Below are 10,525 nucleotides of genomic sequence, written 5' to 3'. Positions count from 1 at the left end.
TTCATAAGTAAAAACATAGAAATGGGAGGGCAAAACTCAAGCTGGAGGTGGAAAGTAGTCTGGTTGATGCTTTATTTGGCATACAGTCTTAACTGGAACAATCCTCCCCCTTCTTCCATAGGTGATTTCACTCAGGGGCCTTCATTCGGTGGAGGGGGCCCAGCCAGGCAACCTCCACTGGGTCAAGTTCTTCTCTTCCAAACCAAGCCTCTCACAGGTACTTCCATTAGCATCTAAGTACCTAGAGAAGAGGGGCTGTTGTTCTTTTTACTTGTACATCAATAAATGCTGATTTCCTTTCTTTAAATCCCTAGCCCTAAGCAAAGGGTCCAGCTTAATGTTTGTTTGGATTGACTTTAAGTAGCAGTAATAAAAACCATATCTTTGTTCCCCCAATCTGACATACTTGCCTCAAGGCTAAGATGACAATGACTAGTGAACACTTCCTTGAACTATCATAAGAATTTCCTGATTGGTCTCTCCACTCAGTTTTTCCTCTCTCCAATCTTCCACACAGCTGCCAAATTGTTCTTCCTAAGGCACAGGGCTGCCCATGTCACTGCCTGCTCCAGAAGTACCAGGGGCTCCCTCATACTTCTAGGATAAAATACAAACTCCTCTAGAGAACTAGTTTACTTTTCCAGGCCCGCCCAGAACACCCTACTTGCTATTCTCCACCTCTGCACAATCTGGGTCTCGTATCTGGAAATGCACTCCCTGGTCACTTCTGCTTTTAGAACCCCTGGTTTTGTTCAAGGTTCGGTTTAGTCCGAGTGCCATTTGCTAGAGTTAAAACTATCTTAATTCCCCTAGCTGGTGGTATCCTCTCTGGCAAAACATTTTATTTTTACTTAACTGTGCATGTGTTGTTCTCTACTCCACCCCTTTTCCCCCTCTCAGAATGTTTCTTAAGGGTGAGGACATTGTATCCCCAGAGCATAGGACAGTGCCTGGCACAGAGGTCTTTAATGTTTATTGAATGAATGAGTGAATGAAATTGTAGTCATGGCAAAGTACAAAGGTGATTACCTTCCTTGCTTCTTGTATCCACTCTTCATTCAAGATAAGCGACTCATGAGATCATGGTTCTAAGGCCTCCTTTTTGATCCTTATCATTTCAGTGAGGCTCTCAATTGAAAAAGCTCACCATTTACTGCCACGCTTCAGTTGCCTCCTCATACCCTGTGGTCCTCTCACCTCTTTTCCTGCGGTACTCTGCTCCCATTGGTAAGTTCCTCCAGGAACCTCCATTTTGACAATGGGCTCAGGCTTGCCATCCTTCACTCCTCTTCCAGTTCTGCTTCTGATGCTCTAGACTTTACCATCAAGTCTCCTTGTGGGGTACCATTCCACCTCTCTACCCTATAGCCTCCCCCAAGTTTTTAGTTCTTTTATGGGTTGTCTTCCCCCATCAAAATGTAAGTTCTTTGAGGGTAGGGACTATTTTTTTTTTTTGCTTGTATTTGTATTTTCAGTGCTTAGCATGGCACCTGGCACATTGTAAGTGCTTAATAAATATTTTATTTATGTATCTTTAAGCAATAGATCATGTGAGAAGTGACAAAGGCCTGAATAAGGATAGAGGCTATGAGAAAGAAGGTAGAGATGGCTTCAACATATGTTGTAAAGATGGAACTGATAAGATGTGGTGATTGATTGAGGTAGAAGAAACAAGGATGACTTCAAGCTTTTGAACTTAGGTATCTGGTAGTAGGGAGTTTCTGATGTATCAGTGGAAATGTCCCTTAAGAGCAGAAGAAGAAACATGGTCTAAGGATCAGAACACGAGGGTATGAATATCATCTCTACTACACACCTATTTGTATGACCATAGACAAATCCCTTTCCCTTCTTTGGGTCTCAGTTTCTTCATATTCAAAATAAGGGGGTTGGCCTGGATGATTTTCTAAGGTTCTTTTCAGGACTAAATCCCAAAATCCTATGTTAGGAATATCCTCAGAAAAGAAGCTTTCTTTGTTGTCTGGGTGTCATTGTTTCTCTGAGCGAATTTTCTATTTGGATAGAGAGGAGTGTTGATGGACACAGTTTTATTTTCAGCTACAAGAGATTGTATTCTTGTTAAGTCCAAACATCTGGATAAATGTTTTACATTTTGGACATTCTGGGTATAATCTCTTTTAGTGGATTTGACAGTGGCAGCAGCAGCACCTGGGATACCAAAAGTGGAGCCAGGAAGAAGGCAAGACCCAAGCTTTTACCCCCCATTGCGACAGACTATTTTTTGCTTGCTGAGTAGAAATATTCCTTACATTTCTCAAAACATGATCCAAAAATTAAAGTATGACAAGGCCCAAACTTTTTCTCTGAATGATGGGTCAATATAAACTGATTAAACACAAAATGCAACTAAAATTATTTTTTAAAAAGTCTAGACTGCTCATGAACATGGGGGTAATCCAGAAACTCCTTTCACCATTTGCACGATTGGAAGATATGTCCAATATCAAGATGTGGTTACAAGTCCTTTAGAAGCTTTAGTCTAGTAGCCATCATCATCATCCAAGTCACAGCCATAATCTGAAATGAATAGAGAAAACACATATTAACAGCAAATACACATTTGTGTTACAAAAGAAGGAAAACAAAAATGCATCACTATTCATTTACAATTATACTGCCTTCTTCTTCATGTTCCTACATGTTCTTCATGTCTCATCTTACAGTCCTATGTCCCTAGACCACTTGTACCCACCCTACTCTGAATTAATGGTATTAGCTCTGCGACTTCTTGTTGCATCCTGTTTTGTGACATCTATATTATTATTATTTTTTAATCAATCAACAAGTATTTATTAAATGATTACTATATGCCAAATACTTGGATACAAAGAAAGGAAAAAAAAATAGTCCCTACCCTCAAGGAGTATACTTTCTAATGGGGGAGACAATACATAAATAACTGAGCAATACAAGATAAACATAGAATATAATGACAGTAACTGAAAGTTAGTAGTAGCTGTAGTAGCTGAGGAGACTGGCAAGGGCTTCTTATTTTATGCCAGGATTGTTAGTGTGCTCATTTCATCTCTGTAGGACCAGAGAGCCACCACTGTGCCTTAATACATAATACTCATTGATGACTGTGAATATGTATGAATCATGAAATATACAGGCTAAGTTCTGATTGAGAAATAATATAATATATAATGGAATGAGCTCTGAACTTGGGAGTTGTAAGATTTTGGTTCAAGTCCCTTGTCACATACTTGAAAATTCCTAGAATGTGAGAAACAGAAAGGGTGCTAGATATAATTTAATTGGTTAGCCTCATTTTATCAAAAGAAAACTGAAACCCTGAGAATGTAAGTGTCTTGTCCTGATAAAGCCAGTATTCAAACATAGGCATTCAAATCGAAGCCTTCTGACACTATAAAACGGGGATGATGTTTTCACTAACTACAATGAAGAATCACCTTTGTCTGGAAAATGCCTTGTAAAAAATCCTTAATGTGAGTTATTTTTAGTCGTTATTTTCCTATTTCCATACAAAGTAAAATATATATTACTAAGAACTGTCAATGAATCATGTGAAGCATACTGCCAAATAGCTGTGAGCTGATCAAGTCGTCACAAAAATTAGACTGGGTGAAGGGAGCTTATGATAATAATAACAACAAAAACAATGATGCTGATTACTCCTCTTCCTCCTATCAGTGAGGCATCATAGTATAGGACTTATGAGTCAGGAAACCTAGGCTCCGACTCCAGTTTTATTACTATGTGATAACAAACATGGGCCTTGGTTTCCTCATGGAAGGATGGGTCTTAGAGTACATGAAATGATAATAGATGATTGAGAGGGGACAGAAAAGAACCTTTATTTTGCTTCTGTTTTTTCTTTTTTTTTTTTCATGTCCACTAATGTCTTATTCTTGAGATTGTAATTTTATAGATTAGGAAAGAGGCCCTGAAAAGGGAAGTGAATTGCACAGTACAGACAAGGCTTATATAGAAAAGCAAAAGACCTGGCAGGGCCTACCAAATTAGAAAGACTTTAAAAAGATAAAGAAATAGGGATAATAATACTTGCATTACATACTTCACAGGAGAGTGTTGTGAGAAAAATGTTTTCTAAAGCTCAGCACTACGAAAATGGAGTTTTAATCTACTTATCTCTATAAGCTCAAAAATTAGTTACATGGCAATAGCCTTTTCCATGTCATGTGACTTATACTCCCTTCAAAACCCTTTCGCATTTAAAATCTCTTTAGATTTGAAACTGAGAAATATTTCCTGGAAAATATAGCTTAGGCTGTCTTCTTCTTTTCCTCCTCCTCTTCTTTTTCTTTTCTTTTTTTTTTTTGAAAACCGATCAATGACTTGAAATATTCTCATCATTCAAGTTTTGTGACAAGACAGGTCTTAGTGATAATGGTTTACATTCCTATAATGCTAATGGTCTTGAAGCATAAATACTATGATACTAATTTTAGAAAGGAGATTCAAACTCATGTCTTTTGACTCTAAGTCCAGGACTTTTTAAACTATAATGAGCTGTGCTAAATCAGATAATATGCCACTTATGATAAGTAGTCCAACTAACTGATTTAAGTCCCAGAAATTGCATTTACCAGCATTCTTAATTTCACTTCCTCAGGACATGTGAAGACCTCACTATGAACAGCTTTACTTACCATTTCCTCCCATTAATTGAAGAGCACTCATGCAATGATCCTCCTCTTCTTCTATCTCTTCGTCTTCAACATCATCTTCATGATTATATAGTACTGGCCCACTTTCAACCACAATATTTGGAGGTTTTACCAGGTCTGTAGCCTGTGTCTGTGAATTAAGAAGGGATACCTAGCAAGAAAAGAGATAAAAGTGGACAGGTTCTTTTGCATTAATCCCACCTAAGCCAAAGGAGGACTTATACCTACTTCATAGGCTCTTGTGAGTTCCAGTATTTGAGAGGAATTTCACATAAATTAGGGACAAGAGGAAAGTCAAGCGCTTGGAGTGAATAGAATGCCAATATAAAAGGTGGCAGAACTCAGCTCATTTTGCTTCTTTCTCTTTGTCATCTCCAAAAATATTCTTCTCTCCTTTGTTTAATGAACATAGTTTTGGACTCTATTTTTATCGAAACAAAATCTCTGGTAGGTCATTTAAAGTCTGAAGAACTTCAAGCAGATGCTTGGAAAAGGGAGTTTTAGCAGACTGCAAGGACAAGATAAGCCAAAAGTGTAATAGGGAAGTTAATATCTTAGGCTGCACTAAAGAGAGCTGCATTTAGGCATCAAAATGGTAACAAGGATTTATGCATCTTTTCTCTACGAAGCAGGCCAGTATTCCCTCTTTCCATCAGGAACCCTCAACGCCAAACCTGCCCATTCTGGCAAACAGAAAGCCAAACTAAAATGTCTTACTGCTGCTAGGAGTGCTAGCCTTCCCATTTTCAAGCTTTGTTTTGACTTCTGAGCTATTGCAAAGTGCTGGAAGGCAAATCTATCATTTGCAGATGACAACATATTTACCTATTTATCTTTGCCTATCTAAAAATCCTAGGATTTATACTTAGGAAGGGACCTTGTAGATCATCTAGACCAAACCCCAGAGTTTCAGTGACTTCTCTACGGTCATGTAATATCCAGATCTGTTGCAAAGGTATCAGTTCATGCCCTTACTCATACAGCTTTACATTCAAGTATGACTGGCTAAGGAAGAAAGACATAGGAACCATTTTTTTCATTGTTCCTCAGGGATGCTATCCAAATACCCTGAGAAAAAGTCAGGCCTTTAAAACCTGTTTAAAACAAAGACCATCAAAATTCTGTTGAAAACAATCTTCTGAACAAAAGTCAAAACAACATGGCCAGTGTCTTGGTCTTTGATAGCATGGTTCACACCATTTTATCCCAAACCAGTAAAGATTACAGCAATAGCTCAACCAGAGTTTCAACATTAGACAGCTCAGATGGAAACTAGTATTCAAAGCCTGGAGTGTACTTAAAAGACCCAATTCAGGAAAATCTAGAAAGTTGTATATGTTCCCCATTCTGTTCCTCTCATGAACCCAGCTCTCTAAATTTGTGTTGGGGAGGAGTCATAGAACTGAGAAAGAGAGCAACATTGTAGAGCAGAACTTGCTCTTTGGTCAAAACTTGTTAAGATGTGTAGAGTTTATTAACGTGTAGGTTTATACCTTGTTTAGGAGAGGGAAGTAATCAGATTTCCTCCTTTGACAATTATTCAGTCTAAATAAACAAAGATATATCTTTGTCAATGAAGGACTTAGTAGTTTAGATAGTTTATATTACCAAGACTCTGGATACCAGATATTGGAGTTAATCAAACCCATATTCTGGATAAAGGTTTTTCCAGATTCTTTGATCTAGGCATTTTTACTTCTTTCTTCAGGGCAACTTCTTTCCTCCTGGGGAAAAGGGCCAAAATAAGTGCCCACTAAATTGAATACTTGTCTCTGGGCACTCTACCATGCCAGTCTCTCACAGACTAGTGCCGGTTACTGCTCTGAGAAGAAGGAATATTTCAGTAATGGCCAATCAGGAAAGAGTTAAATAGTCAAAGGAAAACCTTTTAACTAACCTCTCTTGTTGAAGCCTTTTTAGCTGGTTGTGTAGAAACTAATGGTCTCAATCTGTAAAAAAAAAAAAAGAAAGATACTCATAAATATAATAAATCATAAATAAATATCACATAAGAACAACCTTGTAGGCATAGACTCATTTTATATTTGGATCATCATGGACCTGAATTAGTATACTGAAGGCACTAAATAATACTTTTGATTTTAGATGCCCTTTTAACATTACAAAAGGGGAAGCTAGGTGGTGCAGTAGATAGAGCACCAGCCCTAGATTCAGGTGGACCTGAGTTCAAATCCGGCCTCAGACCCTTGACACTTACTAGTTGTGTGACTCTGGGCAAGTCACTTAAACCCAATGACCTCACCAAAAAAAAAAAAAAAAAAGGCCTATATTTTGTAGGATTTTTTAAAAAAGCAAAAACGAATGCTGTCAAAGGCTTTTTCTGTCATCTATTGCCACAATTATGTAGTTTTGGATGTGGTTTTTAATGATTAGCTAAATGAATTGTTTTCCTAATATTGAACCACCCCTTCAATACTAGTATATATATTATATGTGTGTGTGCATGCGCGTGTGTATATGTATGCATGTATCCATTGTGATTTGGTTTTCTTCTCTCCAAAGTTTTCTTTTTTTTTAAGCTATCAGCAGAATTTATTTTATTTTTTTATATTTAGAATTTTATTTTCTCAAATTTCATGTAAAATATAAGTTTTGACATTAATTTTTTAAAAACTTTGTGTTCCAAATTCTCTTCCTCCCTCCCTGCCCTCCACTCCCAATAACTCAAGCAATTCAATATAAGTTATACATGGGAAGTCATGCAAAACACTTCCACATTAGCCAGGTTGTGAAAGAAAACAGACAAAAACAAAACCTTAGAAAAAGGAACTAACAAAAAAATTATGCTTCAATCTATATTCAGATACCATCAGTTCTCTCTCTGTAGATGAATTGCATTTTTCATAAGACCTTCAGAGCTGTCTTGGAACATTGCACTGCTGAAAATAACCAAGTCATTCACAGCAGATCATCTCACAATATTGCTGTTACTATGTATACAGTACATTTCACTTTGCATCTGCTCATGAAGGTCTCCAAGTCTTTCTGATAGCATCCTGCTCATCATTTTTTTTTATAGTAAACTACATTTATATAGTACTTTAAAGAGATATTTCCTTACAATAAACCCATGAGGTTGATTATTGTAACAACAGTAATAGATAACATTTATATAGTACCTTATAACTGACAAAGTATTTTCTTCACAATAGCTCAGCAAAGTAAGTACCATACATTTTGTTGTCACTATCATCAGTCAATCATTATCATCCATCAATCCTCAATCTTCCTGATCATCAACTGATCCTCATCTTCATCATTCAATCCTTCTCTATCTTTGTTGCTTTTCCTGTTGATTTGTGCCTTACCACAGCCCAGGAGGGCATGGTCAACACAGGTCCCAGCAATCTTCTGCACGGGGGGTTTGAGGGAGGGAGGGGAACAGTCAGGCCTGTCATGGGAGAGTTCAGGCCCTAGTAAAAGTTGGACCTACTGCAGCACTTTCTCCCTGAACAGGGCAGAAGAGCTCATGCCCTAGTAGGAACAATTGTATTTGCTTGGCACAAGGGGTAGCAGTTGACCCTGGCAAAGCAGGTTGGCTTGGGGCAGCACATTGGCTCCATCAACAGTGGTCGTCCAGCTGCAGGGCAGGACTAGCCATGTGCCATGAGAAAAGACAGGCTCACTGTAGCCCACTGCCTACTGCAATATAAAATGGACTGGCCTCTTCACAGCTACCAGTGCAACACCCTTGATCATTGTATAACTCCTCTTAAGAAGTGGCATTGTTAGGGAGCATTGCTTTACCAAGTCAATATGTCATTATTAAGCACCAACTATGTGACAGGTACTTTGCTAAGCACTAGGGATAAAATGAAAACCAAAAGACCCTCCCTATTCTCAAGGAGCTTACAGTTTAATGGACTTTTTATAACAAAAAGGGTTAGGTGAAAGTATCTAGTAGGCCCTCACAAGTGAAGGGGGATAGTCCCTCAGAGGTTTTTCATAAGGCAAAGATTTTGTATTTTACCTTTCCCTTTGTCCCTAGGGCTCCAAGGGAGAGGGACATCCTAATTGGTGAGCCAAGGAACATTAAGGGGCTGGCAGTGAAAGGCAATTCTCTCTAACCTAAGAGTAGGATCAGTGATGATGCAGGAAGTATCTTTGCTATAGCCCTGAAATTCATGGTGCTGCTCTTGCTTTAGGTTATCAGGTCAATTGTATTTATTAAGTGCTAACTATGGGCCCAGAGATTGTGTTAAATGATGAGAATACAAATACAAACAAAAAGAACCAGTTTCTGCCCTCAAAGAGTTTATATTCTAATGGAGAAAGAAAACACAAAAAGGGAGCTGAAAAGCTGGAGGCAGTTGTGTGAGGGGTAGGGAGGTTAGATACCCTTGAAGGGTAAAGCAGAGCTGGGAGAGGAATGAATAATAGCAGGTCCTTCATCAAAATGGAGGTTCCAGGAGGAACTTACCAGTGGGAATGGGGGGATTCTGGGACAGAGGGCTATTCCAGGTCAGAGGTCCACAGAGGAAAAGGGAACTTCCAGGGTAAGAAATCAATTCATTTCAGGCTCAATTTTGTAAATTAAGAGCTTCAATATAAACCTCAAAGATATAGCATTACCTAACACATGGATCTGATCAGGAAGGTCCTGGGGCCCTCCTGAATTAAATTACTTCTTCAAAGAACTGTTACATTTTTTTGTTTTGTCTTTATGTTTCTGTTTCTGTCTTTCTTCCTTTAGTCCTGCCTATACCAGGCTTCTTGAATAACTAAGGTCAGGGTGGATGAGTAACAAACAGTACTGAAGTCATTTAAGTCCTCTAGAACAGCTGCATATTGAGTTCAAATAGAAATGGATGCCTGCAGGCCACATACTGACAGTTACATTTTGACCTGGTTCAGGCCATACTCAGTAGTTTTGCAGGCCACTTTCTGTTGATTAATCATTAGGCATATCCTAAAGCTTTGTCATTGGCCCTCTTCTCTCCACTCTCTTAACTCATCAACTCCCTTAGGTTTAAAGATCAATTCTATGTAGATGATTTCCCAGATCTATATATTCAGCTCTCCTCATATAGAGTAACTGCTTCCAGGACATTTCAAACTGGATTCCCATGGACATCACAAACTCAATAAGTCTAAAATAGTTCGTTGTTTTCCCCATGAAAACAACTTTTCTATTCCTATTCCATCCTTTCCTGTCACGTAGGATTGCAACTGAGTCATACCAGACTACTCTTCTCCATATATCCAGTAAGGTGCCAAGTCTCGTTCATTCTACTTTCACAACATTTCTTTTTTTTTCTTTCTTTCTTTCTTTTTTTTTAGTGAGGCAATTGGGGTTAAGTGACTTGCCCAGGGTCACACAGCTAGTAAGTGTGTGTTAAGTGTCTGAGGCTGGATTTGAACTCAGGTACTCCTGACTCCAGGGCCTGTGCTCGATCCACTGTGCCTCCTAGCTGCCCCTTCACAACATTTCTTGAATCTATTCCCTCTCTCTATTCATCAACTTCTTACTTAGACTGTTACAATAGCCTTCTAACTATTGGTTTCCCTGACTTATTTTTCCCTTTTCCATCTTCCAGCTGTTCAATGATATTCATTCAAAACAAGCCTGACATTCTTCTGTTCAATAAACTTCAGTGGTTCAATCTTGTCAAAAGGGTCAAACATAAATTCTTTGGTTAGTTTTAAAGACCTTTATAACCTGGCACAAATCTACCTTTCCATACATCACTCCTATTTCTTATCTCTGTGCCTTAGTACAGGCTGTCCCTGCAGGACTGGAATGTACTCCTTCCTCACCTCTGTCTTTGAGAATTCCTTCTTTCCTCTAAAGCTCAGCTCAAGCTCCACCTTCTTCACAAAGCCTTTCCTAA

General features: G+C 38.5%; 1 protein-coding gene across 3 annotated transcripts in view; it reads right to left on the bottom strand.

The window, feature by feature from the left end:
- Positions 1–432: 432 nt before the first annotated feature.
- Positions 433–10,525, bottom strand: part of BRF1 (BRF1 RNA polymerase III transcription initiation factor subunit) — a 177,656-nt gene continuing 167,563 nt past the window's right edge. For all 3 annotated transcript variants that reach the window (XM_043981929.1, XM_043981930.1, XM_043981931.1), the window contains 3 exons: positions 6,571–6,622; positions 4,656–4,824; positions 433–2,538 (listed from right to left, as the gene is read on the bottom strand). In XM_043981929.1, the coding sequence (XP_043837864.1) occupies positions 2,501–2,538; positions 4,656–4,824; positions 6,571–6,622 (259 nt within the window). In that variant the 3' untranslated portion in view covers positions 433–2,500. The remainder of the gene's footprint in view (positions 2,539–4,655; positions 4,825–6,570; positions 6,623–10,525) is intronic.

Source organism: Dromiciops gliroides, chromosome 2, assembly GCF_019393635.1.
Source record: "Dromiciops gliroides isolate mDroGli1 chromosome 2, mDroGli1.pri, whole genome shotgun sequence".
Taxonomy (NCBI): Eukaryota; Metazoa; Chordata; class Mammalia; order Microbiotheria; family Microbiotheriidae; genus Dromiciops; species Dromiciops gliroides.
Note: the sequence above shows the minus strand (reverse complement) of the source record. Positions and strands in the feature narration are given on the sequence as shown.